Source organism: Berghia stephanieae, chromosome 2, assembly GCF_034508935.2.
Source record: "Berghia stephanieae isolate SIO BIC M18660-M18661 chromosome 2, UCSD_Bste_1.3, whole genome shotgun sequence".
Lineage (NCBI taxonomy): Eukaryota > Metazoa > Mollusca > Gastropoda > Nudibranchia > Aeolidiidae > Berghia > Berghia stephanieae.
The window spans coordinates 39548912-39568435 of NC_088361.1; the positions used below are offsets into that span (position 1 = coordinate 39548912).

General features: G+C 33.6%; 1 protein-coding gene across 1 annotated transcript; it reads right to left on the reverse strand.

Annotated features, from left to right (window-relative positions):
• Positions 1-721: 721 nt before the first annotated feature.
• Positions 722-16806, reverse strand: LOC144964848 (ATP-dependent clpX-like chaperone, mitochondrial). Its single transcript, XM_078899559.1, has 12 exons — positions 16607-16806; positions 14832-14947; positions 13829-14137; positions 12336-12475; positions 11310-11514; positions 10768-10932; positions 9959-10123; positions 9217-9470; positions 8337-8468; positions 7758-7925; positions 5326-5418; positions 722-1884 (listed from the first exon to the last, which is right to left on the reverse strand). The coding sequence occupies exons 2-12, from the start codon at positions 14887-14889 to the stop codon at positions 1687-1689; spliced, it is 1887 nt and encodes a 628-aa protein (XP_078755685.1). The 5' UTR covers positions 14890-14947; positions 16607-16806; the 3' UTR covers positions 722-1686.
• Between the last annotated feature and the right edge of the window lie 2718 nt (positions 16807-19524).

A 19524-nucleotide genomic window follows, 5' to 3' on the forward strand; every position in this document is an offset into this window, starting at 1 on the left:
AATAATTTCAGGAGAGCAATAATGTTAAGTTGAAATAAAATTTAATTTAGGCATCCAAAAAGCTCCTTGCCCAGACATAAAGTAGTCCTATGGAGCTGGAGTTCTATAGCGTGAAACAAACAATTACAAATGAAAATCTCAACTCCACCCGGGATCGATATTGATTCCTTTATGTGTGAAGTGAGTGCTCTTTCAACTGAACTATCAGGTATCTCTTTCGCCCAGACACAAATCTGCCAATTCATCCAACTACCTTGTACATTGTATTCACAATTAATATCACTACTGGTAAGAATTGAATGAAATATAAAGTTTCAATGACGGATAATGAAAGGACAACTATGAGGAGATATACAAAGTCCCCACAAAATATATTTGAAAATTTGAAGCAAAATAATAAACTTATGACATACTATGAGCGCGAAACATTCTATGCTTAATGTTAAACAACTATTGGATCCACATGTTCATTTATTAAAAGTATAATATACTTCCCAATTTAATTTTCACAATGATCCTCTAAAAAGGAAGGAAATCATAATTTCCAATCTAATCCAAAGAAACCTTGGCCATAATATCTTACTCACTGCTCTGCCCTTTCAAGATCCAAAGGATGAAAAACATTCCATTAAATCCATCGCCTTAAAACAATAAATCATCTTCTTAATAATTCAAACTCGTTCACATCTTGTTTACAAAAATAAGAGCCAAAACTTGAAAGGAAAAATGTGAGTACTTTATTGTTTATTTTTCTTTTTTTTGTGTGTTATAAGATTAATTGAGTGTCAATTTCAGATCATAACACTATTCCTTACGATCTTCTGATAAAATATCTTTCTATTCCTTACGATCTTCTGATAAAATGTCTTTAAAATAAATTTTCAGAAAATGAATGTCTAAAAGTATGTATTATTGATCTTCTAAAATAGTATGTATCTACAGATCGAGGCATTCAACATAATATGTTACAGACAGAGGCATTCATTCATACAATATATGAAGAGAAAATAAATCAATGCACGTTAATCCTTGGTAACTTTTTCCTCCTTTTTTGAAAGAAAAGTGACAAAGACTATTGAAATAAAATACGAGGAAACAATTCACTGATCATCTTATCATTTATTCTGTAATTAAAATCGTGATAATATTCCTTCATTCCTTTTCTTTTTAAAAATTCCTTACAAATTGGAATCAAGATGTACAATGGGGAATAAAAACAATAAAGAAATATTTATGAACAAAGAATATCAATATATAAAAGAATAATACTAATTTTTAAAATACCATCTGACTTCCCTGTGTTTTGTTATGGAATAATTGGTACACAGCCCGTTTAACAATTATGATAAATATTACAACATTTACATGATGTTATCTTTCCATTTAATTTGAAGGGAACAGGAACAAATTTTAAAAATTAAAATGAGGGAGAGAACACAATGTCATCATTAAAATGGAAAGAAAGAAATAATGCCCGTGAGCTTAACATAAGTAATAAGTTCATAAATAAACAATAGCCTCTGCCTAAATCCAGCTGATATGAAAAAATGAAAATCTTAGAAACAGTAAACGCATTTACAGCACAAAAGATTTATCACAAACTTCAGGAGTTTCTTTCAAATTAAAAGGAAAAAGACCATCAATATTGGTATAGTCATGGTGTGTGACATGATCTGGACAAAGTCATCAAGACTGACTAATCTTGATTTGTTCCTCGTCTTCAATACCCGAATCTTCAGCAGCTATGTCAGTCTCCTCCTTTTGGCTTCCTTGAGCGTGTATGAACGAGGCAGACTCTTCTCCTCTCACCACTTTCTCATTGACAATGATATGAGTTATGTCTGATCCCGGGGCCTCAAACATTGAGTCGAGTAGTATCGATTCCTGACAAGAATTGAAAAGGCAAAAATTAAAATATTAAAATTTAATTAATATTTAATATGATCAAATCTGACTCAACACAAGGGAGAAAACTCTTTATGTCTTTGCTGATTCTAGGAGAAAAATCTCACATTTCAAACCACCGTTCCTGTGTTTCCTATCTTTACCTAGTTTTGTTCCAGCTACTCAAGGTACAGACTTTACAATTGTTTCATTTGAATGAGATATGTCTTCCTCTTGTAAAGTTTCTAATATCTTCAAGACAAACATTTAGGGACTAATCATGCTGCTGTAGATTGACAAAAAAACCTTTTTTACATTTGCCAAAAAACTGAAACTAATTATTACGAACCTAAATTCGTTAAATATTCTTACTCAGACTTCTTATGGATGTCATTGAACTCTCTCCTAACCAACCACTTTCCTGATTGCCCCCAAAACAGCATACTCACCAACATAGAAATTGATGTTTAAAACTCTAACCCATAAAGAATAAGTAAATGTTATACATAGATTTGTTCAGCAAAACAAGCTCTACAACACATCAGAATCATTAAGTTGTCATAGAAATATGTATTCTCTTTTCACAATCTAGTCAAATTTAAGAAGCCATTCGTTGACAGAGCACGTACAAATATCTAGTCAGGCAGGAGCATAATACTCTATTGAGTCCATGCCTTTTGAGGATGACAAAAAGTAGATCCACCGATCCAACTTTTGGTTAAGCAAAGGTCTATTCAAAACCATAAAAATGTGCAGTTAAAACAAAATGATAAGTCAAATAATGGAAAAAAACAACCTTGAATGCCTAAAATATGAAGACTAATTGTGCAGCTGGGTGTGTTTTTTATTTTTTTTGTTTTTAAGGGTTTTACGGCGCTTGCAACACATTAAGGTCATATCAGCGCCAGTAAAAAGGAAGAAAATGGGAAAGTAAAAAGTTCTAGAATTACAATTAAAGCACTAAAGAAAAGGTAAGACAAAGGGGAACTGGTTCAAATAGGGAACAGATATAGATTCCAAGAGCACACCGTCAAAGTACTTAGTTTGAGATCACCTAAAAGTCTCATCTCGACACAAGCACAGGTCCCAACTAAGAGGAATACACTCAAATGTTTACCAATCATATAATATAATATGTAAACTAAACATAATACAATGCATAACAGAGAGATGATTTACAAGGAAAAAAATATCATCTCCCAAAACTATAACTATACATTCGACTGTTTCCCTCCCAGCCAAGGAACTCCGGCAAGGATCAGGACAAAACTAAGTAATCTCATTCCAAGACAATGACAGATAGAAGACACAGCATGTACCTCCCTGCCCACTATGGAAGGTCAGGATCCCCACCCAGCTGGGTGTGTTAGATCTGGAGGAAAGTACTTTGCAATAGACTAACTAGGGTAGCAAGCAAATGCTGTTATTCATTCCACACCAAGGTAAAGTCGGGTAACTTTGTTGGCAGGGAAATTTGCTGTGACTCTGAACCCCCAAGAAATAATGCACTGTAGATATTTATCCTTTCACCCCTCAGCATCGGAATAGTCATTAAAAAGACAAGAACTGAATGTTAGTATTGCTTCAGTTTGCAGGCAACCAATGAGAAATCTTTAAAAGTCAAAATGACATGTCGTAATCAAGATGTTGTGATATTCTTGACTTTTCGACTGTAACGGCAATCCTACACTAAAGCTCCCCTGATATGATCATTTGAATGTGAAGGCACTGTTCACAAGATCATTGCAGTTTTCACTTTGTCACCATCCATATCCATCTTATTTTCATTTTAAGAGTAGATTCTCATCAGAAAAATAGTTCAAAAATATTTAAGACATTATTTCAAAATTATATACTTTCAGGTAAATTGGCCACACATCATTATCATTGCACAATAATTATTCTGAAGACGATCTTTTGCATGCAATATAAGCTGTTATCAAGCACTGAAATCTAAGTAGGTTTAGAAAAGAAAATATGAATATGTAAGTGGGTATAAAAACCAGAAATCAGTCGACTCAGGTGAGCATGGCCAGCTGGCTATGATCTCATAACTTTGACATTGTAATGTGACCACAGGAAGGAACTTTACATACAACATCACACTCGATTCAAATGCGAATAAATATTTGTCAATAGGCAGTATCGGAAAATGTAAAGAGATTTGAGGACAAAAAGTGCATAGCAGCCAACTTTTCAAGGAGCAAAAACAGAACCTCCCAATGAGATCCAACGCTTCGACTTCACACAGCACAATATCATAACCATGATGGCAATTAATTAATCTTGGTGCCTATATAATAATTACACAAATCATAAACCGCAGCTTACCTTTGAAACTGTACATCACAGCTTAATGCCTGCCAATAAATATAGTCCAGGAAATTATTGGAGTTTAACTTCTACTTTAGTAGCAGCTTTTGCCCTCTTCAGAAAATCTGACGTAAATTCAGTTTCATAGCAAAGCGTGGAGTCTGATTTTACAATAAGAAGGGTAGCCAGCACATCTGTACTGAGGGTTCCTCTAAAATTGGTTTTGTTCTTCCACACTTGACTAAACACGTACTCACATTCATCAATTTGAGTGAGGAATGGTCAGTAGTCCTAACATGAAGTGTGCAAGCCTTTGAAACTTCAACACCCCAGGAGAATCAACAAATTGAGGAAAGCTGAAGGAATTTCTGATTTTAAAAAAAGCTTTCAGTGCTATATATATTGAATTCACACTCTAGTTTGTCCATGGCAGTATTAAAAGTTTCTGCATCCTTTACAAGGACTAAAACACTTAACGTTCTGGTAAAAAACCTTACTGAGCTGAATGAAACAACTGTTCTTGGATACAACCCCAACTCAGCATGTTTCAGGTGAATTCTTTTGTTTTGTTTTAAATTTTAATTAGCAGGTCAAATCATAACAATTACAATTTTATCGTGGCAGTAGGCCACTATGAAAGTTTAAGAAATGGAAATTGTTCTCCATATTGTCTTCTAGGGGAAAAAATAAGAATAAAAACTCGTGGTGAAGTTACCCGCCGGTAGCGGCGAATTTAACCGACAGCAGTGGCAGTACAAAAACAGCTCTTGTGAATAACATACGGTATAAATCTACGTTAACACTTCATAAAAATACAGTTAATAGGCCAGGTGAACCTATTGTCAGTATCCGGGTTTCCCGATTGGCATATTAGTTACCCCCTTTTATCCTATAGAAACTGGAGTAAACTCCAGCTCGTTGGGCCTAATGGCTCTGAAGGATTACTATTTTTTTTCTGTCAGACATACAAGCTTTATTTCGAATCACGAATTTGGAAGCCTATAAGTTGAATTAATTATATAAAAAAATACAAAAATTATAAGAATTACGAGTTCATTGAATATGTTGATGGAGAATATGTTGATGGATAAAAGATACTAAATTATAAACTGTAGACAGACAACTAACCATAATGGCCCTTAATCCTCTTGCCCCTGTCTTCCTCTCTAGGGCCAGCTTGGCAATGGCTACTTTGGCATCATCTTTCAGTTCAAGGTGAATCTGAAAAATTCAGAAATTGGCAAAAATTCATATTTTATTTCTGCTTTGGCATTGCAGGGTGCCCATGGAAATCAACCTGTAATAAATCCGACCATGCCCTCAAACATCCAACCAGCTTCTGACAGTTCATTCAATTTTGGGAGAACAAACGAAGCCCTCCGTCTGAAAGCGGTATTATGTCAGAATGAACTAGGTGATAGAAAAAAAAATTCTAGCCACAAATGTTACAGTGAATGACATAATCAGTCGGTGAAAAGGCTTGAACTGAGATATTGCCAAGTTTAATTAGAAGGTCAATCTTTATCAAAAATGAGTTCTTGTCATAAATGATTAAATCAATCCTTTTTGTACATCTTCGGGAAATATCAAAGCTTAATAATTTCACTTCTAAATATTTTTTACAGCTAGTCAAGTTGAAAAAGTATGAAATTTGAAAAAAGTTGCTGGATACCTTTCCGATACATCTGACCATAATTTCACAAATATGAAACTTCGGGTTAATTTCTATTCGTTTTGGTGGAGAATCAATACATTTTATTTCATTACTGACACCTCAAAGTTCTTATTTCTTACCAATTTAATTTTTAATTCACTTTTAGGGATCCAGTTCATGAAACATAATACTGTTATGAGATGGTGGGTCAAAAATGAGAGGAAGAAAAAACAAGAACCAGAAATTGAGTATAAATCATACCCATATGTTTCTAATTGCATCAAAGTAATAGATTGAATATCATTATATATAATATATGACAGGTTTTTTTCAATCATCAAGCATCAACATCGGGCTATTCAACAAGAACATATAACTACGTTTACAATATGCTTCAACAGTCACTTCCCCCGTAATGACGCATAGTAACTTAGTAACTGACTTTAAACTATCGGAACAAAGGCGGACGCTCTTATGAAATACTTCTCCGACGAGCATAAAAGTGTACCCAGAGGAGAAAAACATCATAAATATGATTATGTTTTGACTTTTATACATTCTGATTACATGACATATGAAAAGTTGTAGCCAGCATGAATAATAAAAAGTACCAATTTTCTTTGTTTAGAACCACACTGCTCGCCATTGCTGGGCGACGTGACATCAGACTATTGGTTTTCATTTTTATTATCTTGTAAAGTTAAAATATCAATTTATTGAGTTAACAGTTTTGCTACCTATACGATAACAATTTTATTTATTTTACAGTATTGAATTATTCATATAGATACAATTACGGCTCTGAAATCAATATATCAGCTAGCTGTAGTATTAAATTGATGATGATGATGATGATGATAATGTTGTAGGCAATTATGATGGACTGTTGTGGCAGTGGTGGCGGCTTATATTATGAAAATATGGTCTAAGGCTAAGGGACAAGTTCAGGCTTCTGACAACATTTATTACAAGATGGAGAGATTGGTTTAAGTTAGAAGGGAAAATTGTCCTTTGGAAAAATTACATGTTTAAAATCCACTGATATATATCAAGCAATATCCTGGGCAAAATGTAATTGTTTCACATAAGGTCAAAGAAAAGACAACAAATATAAGAAGATGGAATAGACAGCAAAAATTCATCTCCCCTAAAAACCCTGCCGGAGGCAAATATAGAAAAAGCCAATGATAAGAAGAAATAAAACTATTTCAAGGATGCTAATTTTGTAATTGTGGTGTGCTGCCTAATATTTTCACATAATTTAATTTATTTCAGAAAAGACAAAACTAAAGCCAGTGTTGTTTTGTCATATTATAAAAATAGAAATCACTCCATGTGACATGTGACCAGCTGTCTGCAAATGGCTTTGCATCAGGGTAAAGACGATGATTAATAAAACTGAATTTTAACCTTAACTTATAGAATTTGAATTAAAATAAATTCCCTTTATTGAGGAATGTGTGTTGTGTCTCCTACAGGGATGTCCGTTACCGAAAAGAAGAAAAAAAAAGCCTGAAATATTTCATGTAAAGACTATATGAAACTAGTTCGCGCAAAACTTCTCTTCATTGCCCTTCAATTATTAAAAAAAAAAAATATCTCAACATCCCACCTTACTGTTGCCATTTAACAACTAATAATGTCATCTTTTAAAAAACAACAAAAAAATAAAGTCTCTAGCAAAAACCAAAAACAAACAGAGACGGAAGATTTCAAAAAGTCGGCTTTAGCGGGGGGAAAAAAAGGACGTCCTTGCTCCTAAGCTTCAAGAACATTTCCTTCAATGATTCATACAGACCTAATACCAGAATAATGTGATGGATCACATGTAAGCAGAGCTCAAGCTAGCTGTCTGGAGATCATAGCCTGGTGATACATTATAGACCAAAGAAGATTAACAACAAACCTTATCCATCTGGAAAAGTGCCTGGTACTGCGGTACGAGAGCATTACGTGGCTCCACCAATATTTTTACCAACATATCCTCAGTCAGACTGTGGAAGGGAACAACAACAGGCAGGCGGCCGACAAACTCTGGTATCATGCCGAACTCTATCATGTCACGGGCTTCCACCTGAAAGAAAAATAAAAATCTAGAATTAATCATGTACTTAAATATTTTTAAGACACTGAAGTATTAATGACAGTAATAATAATAATAATAATAATAATAATAATAATAATAATAATAATAATAATAATAATAATAATAATAATAATAATAATAAAATAACAATAATAATAAGTAAAAAAAAAAAAATAATAATAATAAAACAGCAACAAAGGAGAAAGCAGTCAAATGTGTCTGCACTAAATTAATTGGAAATCTGACATTTATTTCATTTTGATCAATTTTCTAGGTTCCCATCCTTCACATTTGCGTCTCAAAATAAAGAAAAAGTATTTCATCAAGTATGCAATGTGAGAGAAGATACATTTCATTCAGGTTCTTAACAAATAATAGCTATAAATTCCAATTCCTGACCTGTCTGAGCCAGGCATCTCTTTCTTCGTTGTCTTGTGTGGCATCTGATCCTTCTGTGACATTCTTGACATCTGCCTCAGTGGCGGCACGTCTCCCTTGAGATGACGAGGCCTGAGTGCCAAATCCTAGGTACTGGGAATAGTAAAAGAGAGAGGACTGGTTTAACAATGTGAAAACGGATATCCAGTAATCAAATGACAACTATTACTTGCAAACAACCTTGTGCAGCATGCAAGTAAAGACTTGATTCTACTTCGTTAACAAAATATATCCAATATTAATAGTGTCCATGGAAGCTTAGCCATTTGAAATATTTATTCTGAAATAAATAATAAAATACTGTGCTATTGTGCTATGGGTAAAGCATGCCCATATAACAAAAATAATATAATATATCCTAATAATATATGAAAAGAGATTAAGTCTCTGAAAAAAGGTACAAAAATATGTATAAAGGCCCTTCCCAGTTTATTGCCATGTATTCTGTGCCTGAACCAGAAGACTTTGCCTTTAGGTCAAAGCTAGCTGGCTGCATTGTCACTTATGCTCAAATTGCAATGGCAAAACCAATCATGATGTTCGCTTTCAAGCAAGAATATTACCATGAATAAAACTGTTATACTTTGGATTTAAAATGAAATAAGTGTTTAGTATAAACAAACAGTGCTCTACACATTATGTTCCCTGTTGTGTTAAATTGTAAAGATGTCTGTGTGCATTGCGAAATAATTTTTTTCTGAGATGATATTATAAAAGATCCACACATTTCTATTAATGTTAATTATATTTGTTCGAGCAATGTAAAGATTTTCCATTTTGTGGACAATAAAGATTTATTACTACTTCAATCAATCAAATATAAAAATATATCTAAACCAACTTTTTCGTTTTTCCTTCTACTGATGATCCTGTCCAAACCATTGAAGGCACCTGAAGCGACAAACAGGATGTTAGTGGTGTCCACCTGCACAGTTTCACCTCGCAGTTTGCGGGAGTTTCTCTCAGGTACATTGACAATTGTCCCCTCCAGCATTTTGAGCATTCCCTGCTGGACACCCTCACCTCCAACATCTCTCAGCTGGTGGATCCCTGGCACGGATCCTATCTTATCCACCTCATCCAGAAAGACAATACCTTGAATGATACAAATCAAAATTTTAATTGTCCAAAATGAAAATAAAAATATATGTAGTGATACATCTTCCTCATTAAATTCAGTATGTGCTTGATAAAACATAGTGATGACTTTGCACAAAATAAGGACAAAAAATGATAATTCTAAAACACGCAATACAAAAAGTAATACAGAAGATCTCATTGTTTTAGATTAAAATAATAAAAATGGGTGTATTAGGGATACAGAGCGTCTTGACGAAATTTAATGCAAAATAATGCACTTTCACATAAATCCAAACACTGCACGGATTGACAAGCAAATAAAAATATCTGAATAGCATTTTTAAAGTTCTTTTTGAGGAGGCAAATTTATATCAGTTTTATTTGAAATATGCCTCGAGAGAGTAAAATAAGACATCTGACAGATTAAGAGGGAGAAAAATTCTTAACAAGCCAATCAAATCTCTGCAGATTTGAATTTAATAAATATATGTGACAATTCTCACCTTGCTGCGCCTTATCCACATTGTAATTGGCATCCTGCAACAGTTTGGCAATGACACTCTCAATGTCTTCCCCCACATACCCAGCCTGGGTCAGAGTAGTGCAGTCACAGATTGCAAATGGAACATCCAAGCACCGAGCCAGTGTCTGAGCTAGGAGGGTTTTGCCTTTGGAGAAATAGAGAAAGGACTAAATATATCCCATAATTACAGTTTCAATTCATGGACATATACTGAACCTGTGCAGCTGCACTTAAGCCTGGTGTACACTTTAATGCTTTATTTTGTATTATTCTAAATGACATGCATACAACTTTCACAATAAGTGTTCAGAGGTGCTGAAAAATTGAATTCATTATCAACTCCAGTGTCATATTCACTTGATAATGCCATATTCTAAGTACACTGCTACATTACACAAACACATCTCTACAGACTGACACATCAGGAAAATGAAATTGGTATTCTTCAGGTTTACAATAAATCAAAATGAGTGGAACAAAACTTATTTGATTTCTTAATCTTGATCTCATCTGAGATTCATTTGTTGAAATGAAAATGCTTTTACTATTTTTCATAACTGATGGAGAAACTTGCAAAGTCTGGGTAAATCTGATGCTACGAAAGTACGAGGCACATTAGGTGATAGATCAAGAACCTCAGAGAGCTGCTTTGAGTCGATAAAATTGTTTTGAAAAAAACTAGTTAAGTGTCAAAAAAATCCAACTTTGCAAGAACAATGGGGTTTAAAAATATAGAAATGAAGTACATAATCGTCTTGAAGTGTTATGTATAGATGTATTAAATCTCACCAGAACCAGTAGGACCCAACATGAGAATGTTACTCTTTTCCAGCATCAATTCATGGGATTTTGAGTCCAGAATGTCAGACTTCTTACTTGTGTCTTCACTCTGGGAGGGTTGGTGGGCAGAGGTACCTGGTCCAAGTGGCCCAGTCACAGCAATCTGTAGCATGTCTGCAAAGGCAGATAATAAGCCATAAAGTAATGAAAATGAATGTCAATACTTTCAAAGTAGACAAAAATTAGAAAAGTTCTTCACAACTGGAGCTAACCACGGAGGCGAATGTACCTATCTAAAATCATCCAGTTTAACTTAATGCAAAGGGTAATTGAAAGAAAAGTATGACATCATGGGTCTACTGAAATTCTTCGTTGTTTTGAAGTTTCAATTGAAAACATGAAATATATACAAAATTACAAAATAATGCATTATATATTGCCTGACAGAAGAAGAAATTCACTAGGCAGACACTGATATTTATAGGTGCATATGCCTATTATCATGATCCTTATGGTATTCGCAAATGGGCTGACACTGAACACAAGCTTACCTCTGGGTGAAAATGTGTGCGGGTATAGTTGGCCAGATGGAGGTGTGCTATTTTCGGCCTGTTTCTGGGCACTGGAACTACCATTGTTGCCTGAGGAAGCTGGCAAGTTATGGTATATTCTCTTGTAATGATTGTACACTGCTACAGACAAGACTTTTTTAGCATGGTCCTGTCCCACCACAAACCGGTCCAGGAATTCGTATATCTGTCATTAAAAAATAAATAATGATAACAATAATAATAATAATAATAATAGTAATAATAATAATAATAATAATAATAATAATAATAATAATAATAATAATAATAATAACAATAATAACTAATAATAATAATAATAATAATAATAATAATAATAATAATAATAATAATAATAATAATAATAACAATGATAATAATCATAATAATAACAAAATCAAAAACAATAATAATAATACTACTAATAATAATAATAACACTGCGGCCAACTTTTCAAAGATAGACTAGTACAAAATATAATCTAGATTTAGAGCTTTCTCTGTTCCTCGTTTTATTTTGCTAGACAAAAGAGCATAATCCTGAGACATGCAATGGCCATTTCCATACATATCACAGTCCAGTTTTTTTATTTAAATATTTTTTTCTCCAGATTATCAAATCAGTACAGTCAGTAGCTATGTAATAATAAAGATATAGGTATAGCATTTCTATAACTAGTATATTTTGTGAATTTGTATTGACTTGAGTTTAAGGGGTAAATAATAGGAAAGTAAAGTGTCAAAAACAAAAGAAGCAAGAAAATTTACTGTGTAAAGACCTTATAAAAATATTCTTGCGCAAAGCTTCTCTTCATCAAATGGTATTACCCTTTAATTATAATTCAAAAGATATATAAATAACCATCTTGCTTCCCCTTAACTGTTGCCTTCCAACTTTAAAAAAGAAATCTAAAAATCTGATAACAGAAATTTTCAACAAGCCGGTTTCCGGCTTTATCCACGAAAAAGCATCCCTGTATCTATCATCATTTAGAGTACAAATACAAACCTTTTTAGGAGGAGGAGGTGACATCTTCTTTTCCTGAATTTCTTCAGTCTTTAAATCTTTGATGCTCTTTTTGGAGTCAGTTTCAGAAAGTACCACAAAGAAATGATGACATTTTTCACACTTGACAAATCTGGTGGAAGCTGTATCGGAAATTTAAATTTCAACAAATAATTTTAAAATTAAGTTACAACATGGTATTTCAAGAGGTGCGATGTGATTTTAGTAGAAATAAAACCACCATGAACATTTTCTTTTAAAAATCAACAACATAATGACAAATCTGAAAAGTAAGAAAAGTAAAATTATTATATTTTTGTAAAAATATGATCCAATAATACCAATATTACACAAGGCACCCCATCACTAAAATCAAGAGGCTTTACCACCAACCCTTCTCCTCGAGGTCTTGACTCAAATCTTTGAAAACCACTGAAAATTGTAGCAATTGACATACAAATACCAAAAAAAAAAAAAATAAAAAAAAAAAAAAAAAAAAAAAAAAAAAAATAAAAGAAAACGAAACGAAAAAATGCATAATAACTTATGCATCAGTTATCATTATTTGATTATTTTTTTAATTAGCATCATATCATCATATCATCACCATGATGATTATTATCATAAAATCAGCATATAATCTTTAAGAAACCTAATTTTAAAAAATAGAATTTACTCCATTTCACTTTGTCTTTTCACTTTTTTATAAAGAATAAATCAATTATGTTAATCCCTATCTTCTTAAATTGAATGATACTTCATTATAATAAACTTAAACTATCACCAGGCCAAGTTTATTGTTAATGAGGTTGATTTTCTTTTTCTTTTCTAAAATGGTTTCTGCATAAAGCACTTTAATTCCGTCAAAACAATTATCCTCCTTTAATTTTATTATTCAATACACAGGAACTTCAATCGCTGGTCGAATATGTCATTTTAAAAAACCTTAGATTGATTAATTATATATTGAGCTTAATCGATATAATACACGATGAAAGCACAAATATGATCTGAGAACAGAGTGCAAAATATGATTTGATGTAAAAATTTCAAGCAAATCTTAAAAACCAAAACTAAAATGTTACAGAAAACCAGAAGAGAGGCCTTTGACCTACTGAAATTATTATAGTAATAAATATGGTTCTTGAAATTCCGAACACTGCACCTGTTTGTTCCACCACAGATCAAACCTCTCACTGCCAGTTCATTTGATTGCGGGAAATGTTATTTTTTAAAAGGAGGAATTCCTCCAGTGACACCACAATCGTGGATTTCCGCTGATCCGATGGCGGAAACCATCAACAGTACTGAATTGTTGTTTATGTGTTCTATTTGCTTTTGCTCCTTTGTGTCAATGACACTGTATTAAATATGATTTCGTTTAAATCTTGTAAATAGATGAAGCCCTACATAAATGCTTTGAATTATTATTATCATCATCATCATTAAAAACATGCGACAATATTGATATAATTTATAAAACTAATCACACATACAAACAAATGTCTCCACATGGGTGCATGGGTCCCCACACTTAGGACAACAGAGTTGACCCTTTTTTCCATTTCCTTTTCCCGACCCTCCTGTCTTGGACTTCTTCTCTCCATCTGTAACATTACTAGAGCCATTGGTGTCTTTCAAGGATCCAGTGCTGTTATGTATGTGCTTGTTGTTGTTATTGTCACCATCATCATTCCCATTCTTAGATCCGCTGCTGGACATGAACCTGTTTGCCATGAAGTACACAGTGGCAGAGGGGCCACCTGGGTTACAGCTAGATCTTGGCTGAGCAATCTGTACAAATTCTGAGGAAATTGAATATAACTCCATTTTCATAATAATATTATAATAAAATCAAAGTGTTAATTTCAAGCTCTTTCAGCACATTTTTGTGTCCCTCAAAAACCATGAGTCTTTTTATTTATAAGTCCATGACAGGTCTAAAGAAAAAGAGCAGTTCAAAGATATTATTAGAAAGGAAAAAAAAAAAAGAAACTGCCTCGAATGAGATTTTAATCCATGCTATTTCAGTTATGAGGGGTAGTTTTTCTCGCACTGCCCTATGTTACTAACGTATGAGTCCTTTCTAGATTTTTAAGCATTAAAGAAAAACAAACAAAAACACAGTGATTAATTCTACATTTTGGTATCAACACAAGTCAAGTGCACACCAATAAAATAGATTGAACCTGATCATGGGCTTGCCGTTCAACTTCAATCCAACATTTTAAGAGGATTGATTGATAATTGAAGAAAAGATGTCCCAAACAGAAAACAGTTGTAAACACATACTGAGAGAGAGAGAGAGATAGAGATAGATAGATAGATAGATAGATAGATAGAGAGAGAGAGAGAGAGAGAGAGAGAGAGAGAGAGAGAGAGAGAGAGAGAGGGGAGGGTGAGAGAGAGAGAGAGAGAGAGAGAGAGAGAGAGAGAGAGAGAGAGAGAGAGAGAGAGAGAGAGGGAGAGAGGGAGAGAGAGAAAATGCAATTGACTTACTTGATCCAGCACGAACATTATTCAGCAAGATACGGCCACACCTTGCAGCGCTTGACATTTTGACAATATTATGTCTTAATTCAGCAGGCTGAGATAACAAATTTTACTAAAACCATCTGAAAAAAAAAAAAAAGAGATAAAAATTGACAGGATTATACCATTCCCCCCCCCCCCCCCCCCCCCGCCCTCTCTTTAATGGAATTTGGATACTTTTTTTAAAAAAAACTTTGCTATCATTATCAGTGTCATACAGGAATATATGACGAACAAAAAGTATTTTGCTATTTTCATTTGACAGCTGAGAGAGCTTAACACATCTTAACAGAAGCAAATAATAATTTCTCTAATAGAAATTCGTAATTATTTTCTAGGTTTAAAGATTGTTTTCTAATATCACATTCAATTGCTTATTCTGACAATAATACAATTTCCCTGATTCCACTTCTCCAACTTGAATTGTTGCCTGCCACAACCTGTCTAACACATGAAAACACTAAAATCTGTTCCCATTTGACAAATCCTAGGTCAGACAGATAATTTTCTCTTTAGCTTTACATCATTGATCTCTACAGTAAACGCTAAATACCTTAATTTGACCTTTTAAAGCAATTTTTTTGAGAAATGGAATTTCCCACTTAAATGCCAGAATGGGTAAGTCATCTATCTTAGAAACCTTGTTGAAATCGACGCTGTGTGTTTGAATCCTGGCTCTGCCACTTTCTACAGAACGTTGCAAATATCATAACACTTCATTGGAATCAGAGATGATAATAACTATCAAAACAACAAATCAAAACTGGTGGAAAAATATCGAGCACATATATGAATGTTAAGTTACACAACTGTGTGTTGATAAACAGTTCAGTGGGTTAGACCACCTTTCATTTTGTTCCTTTTTGCTATCACTATCACTCCATATTCCATGACTGTTAAGTGTTGACGATTTACCAAATGGCACGGTCTGAGGCAAAAAGAGGAAATGAGAGAGAGAGAGAAAAGAGAAATGAAGGAGAGAAAAGAGAAAGAAAATCTGAGAAATAAAGAAAACGAGTATGAGAGAGAGAGAGAGAGAGAGAGAGAGAGAGAGAGAGAGAGAGAGAGAGAGAGAGAGAGAGAGAGAGAGAGTATTAATATTAATATTAATAACTTCACTTTGTGGCAATACATCACTTCATGACACTAACGTTACTCCGTGGCAGTTAAAAGTACACATGGGTCGTTGATAATCTGACATGGTCCTTGACAATTGTCAACTTACCACTGCCACTGAAAACTGGCCACTGCCATTATAATTCATATTATTGACATATTTTTCGACTTATTAAAACTTTTTCTACCAATACCAATGTGTCTGTGTATAATAAAAAGCCTGGCCATTTTTTGTTGTTGGACAGATACTGTCTGTGGATAATCGTCTACGGTTATTGTCAGACATGTCAATGTGTGAAAGAACTTTGACTTTAATTATGATGATTACGAAACGGCAGTTCATGTTCCCCATTCTCTCATCCCTTTACTTTATGAATTCACGGATGCCGAATTCACTTAACTTTTATTTTGATCCTACCGTTTTATTATATGTCCTAAACCCTCATAAGATTAATACAAAACTGTACTCATGTGAAACTGAAAAACTCAGGTTCCAGCGGTCTTAGTCTTAGTCTTTGTCATAAATAGCAGACATCTTTCACTTTCATTCACGTAACATCATAAGAAGTCGTTAAAATAATGTATTATATGTCAGTTTAAGTCCCGACACAGAGTTTTGAACTTACAAAGACACTGTCCTTTTTCTGATCATGCCCCTCACAGTACAAATAAAGGTAAATACTATGATGTAATCAGCTTTCCTTTTGTAAACAAGGTTATTATGCTCGATGATAACTTGAAAAGACAACTGACAACAGAGGAGACACTGGACACAGATTATGAAAACGGAAATGACCTTTTTACTTTTTCCTGAGACCAAAGGTACGCCAGGTAATTTTTTCTTATCCGCCAAATATAAAGGTGGCAAACCAATTTAGAATACATAATAATAATTTAGATATAATAATATGTTTATCAAAATATTGTTGTTTTTTTATGTTTGGAGGTAGATAATGGATATTGAGACTGAATTTGATATAATGTTGAAATCTGAAGACGACGCCGATTCCATAGACACAGCTTGCAATTTCGTCGCCCGGATTGATATTGAATAAATTACTCTAGGACATGTCCTAGAAGATCGGAGGTAAAGACTTTATTTCATAAATTGCATTTTAAATCTTTTTGTTTTTGTTTTTGGTCCTTGGCGACGTGCCTTATTTGCAGGTCTGATAACCCTAGTTCTCATGGGATCGTTGTAGTAATGGAAATCTCCAAAGAGAAAAAGAAATGACGCGAAATATTGTCCATTACAACAATATTAACCTAGGCCCATAAGTGTTTTCTCAAACCTGAATTATATATATATCTATATATTTTATTATTATTATTATTATTTTTTTTTTAAAGACTATGAAACTGAAACGACCTTCTTTGCTCTGAAACCTCTGATTTTTTAATGAAAAGGGATGCAATCACGTCGATAATTACAATTTTGAATATTTTGCTTTGTTTTTGCTGATACCGATGCATTGCAAATTAACGAAATTAAAGTTACCCATCACAATTTAAAAGTAAGAGTTATGCTTACTTAAGTTTACATTACTTTTCGCTTTTGCCATTATGTTTGACTTCAAATATCAATAAATTTGAATGAATCTAAACATTTCAAAAATTGTTAAATCTTAGACTTCAAAATTAATCAAAGGTTCGAAAAATAAATGTTGACAAGTCAAGACTGCTTTTCGCTCCATCGATATTTGGTTAAATATTTCTGACCAAAATGAAAGATAAATGTTTTGTCAGTGCGCAGCATAATATAAGTCACATGACCAAAAGTGACCTAAGGTCTGAAAGCGGTATTGTGCTGCTATGTCGTCTTGTGGTAAGATACTCGCTTTCGGATAGAAAGGTCATGGGTTCGAGCTTCGCTCGGCGCAAAGTTCAGTTCTTGGAAAAGGCTCTTTTCTCATATTCTCTCACCGTATTCATGTGTAAAATGAGTAACTGGCCGTTAACAGCATTGTCTCTGTCGAAAAAATGCATTATCGCCTAACAGGCGTCATGTCTCGTTCTATATGTTACTTGTTGCTGTTGGTCAAGGACCATTTGTAAAGCGCTGTGAGCACGTTTAGCGGATATTGCTCTATATAAAAGCTCAAGTTTAAAGCGCAAGCTTATTAGGCCAGGGTGATGAAAATTGAATTTATAGCCACATATATGCAACTTGCTGTTAATTTCCATTCCTTATGGTAGTTAGTTGATATATGTTTGTTACATTGAAAAAAATACAAAGTTCGAATTTCCGGCCATTTTTATTCTAAATTCACTTTTCGGTATTTGCTTCACCACTATATAATTCCGGTTTTGAGCGATAGCATTTCAGTCACGCTTCAATAAAAAAAAAAAAAGAAGACATATATCTAGTTAAAAATACACACAAAAAACTCGTGGTGAAAACAACGACTGTTAGATAAATAATCATATAATGTATGATAGGGGTCTTTGCTACCTTAAGGAATAAATTCATTTTGATACAAAAATTGCTTTCATTTTATGAATAAAACTCACATGTATTAACTCTCACCTCTCTCCTCTCCTTTCTCTTTCTCTCTTCTCATCATCTCTCTCTCTTCTCTCTCCTCAATCCTCTCTCTTCATCATCTTTCATCTCATCATTCCTCTTCATCATCAGTAGCATCATCATCATCATCATCATCATCATCATCATCACCATCATCATCATCATCATCATAATCATCATCATCATTATCATCTTTACTACTAGAATCAACACAATCGTCAACATCATCGTCATCATCATCATCATCATCATCATCATCATCATCATCATCATCATCGTCATCATCATCATCATCATCGTCTTCGTCGTCGTCGTTATTATTCTTTTATCAATAAAATGTATATATTCCGTCATAACCACAAAGAAAGTTATCCCAATTGTTAAAAAAAGAGACAAAGATAATTGCTTTCAACTCTTTGGTAGGACATTACTACGTCATCGATTACTTTCCACCAGATCTAACAGACCTGGCTTGGTGGAATGGGATTCATTAAAAAGATAATTCTTGACTCAAAGTTGGATCAACACTTTGCTTATTAGGCGATTGTCGTACGAATTGAACAATCGGAATCCTATTACTATCAATTTAAAAACACACACAAAAAAACCCCCATTAAAAATAACAAAAAGCAAAACAAAAAAAAACCCACACAAACCCCCCCCCCCCCCCAAAAAAAAAAAAACACAAACAAACAAACAAAAAAAATAAATTTAAAAAAAACAAACAAACAAAAAACAAACAAAAAAATACTAAAAACATAACAGAACAAAACACATATATTAAAAGAAACAAACAAAACACAACTGGCTGGGGTTCCTGACATCCTATAGTGGACAGGGAGGCACTTACTGTCTCTTCTATCCTCCTATTTCTGTTTTCCAAAATGATTTCTGTCTTTGTCTTGGAATGAGATTGCTTGGTTTTGTCCTGGCCCTGGCCGGAAACCCTGGCTGGAAGCGAAACCGTCTAATGTATAGTTAGAGTTTTGGGAGTTGATATTATTTGTCTTGTAAATAAGC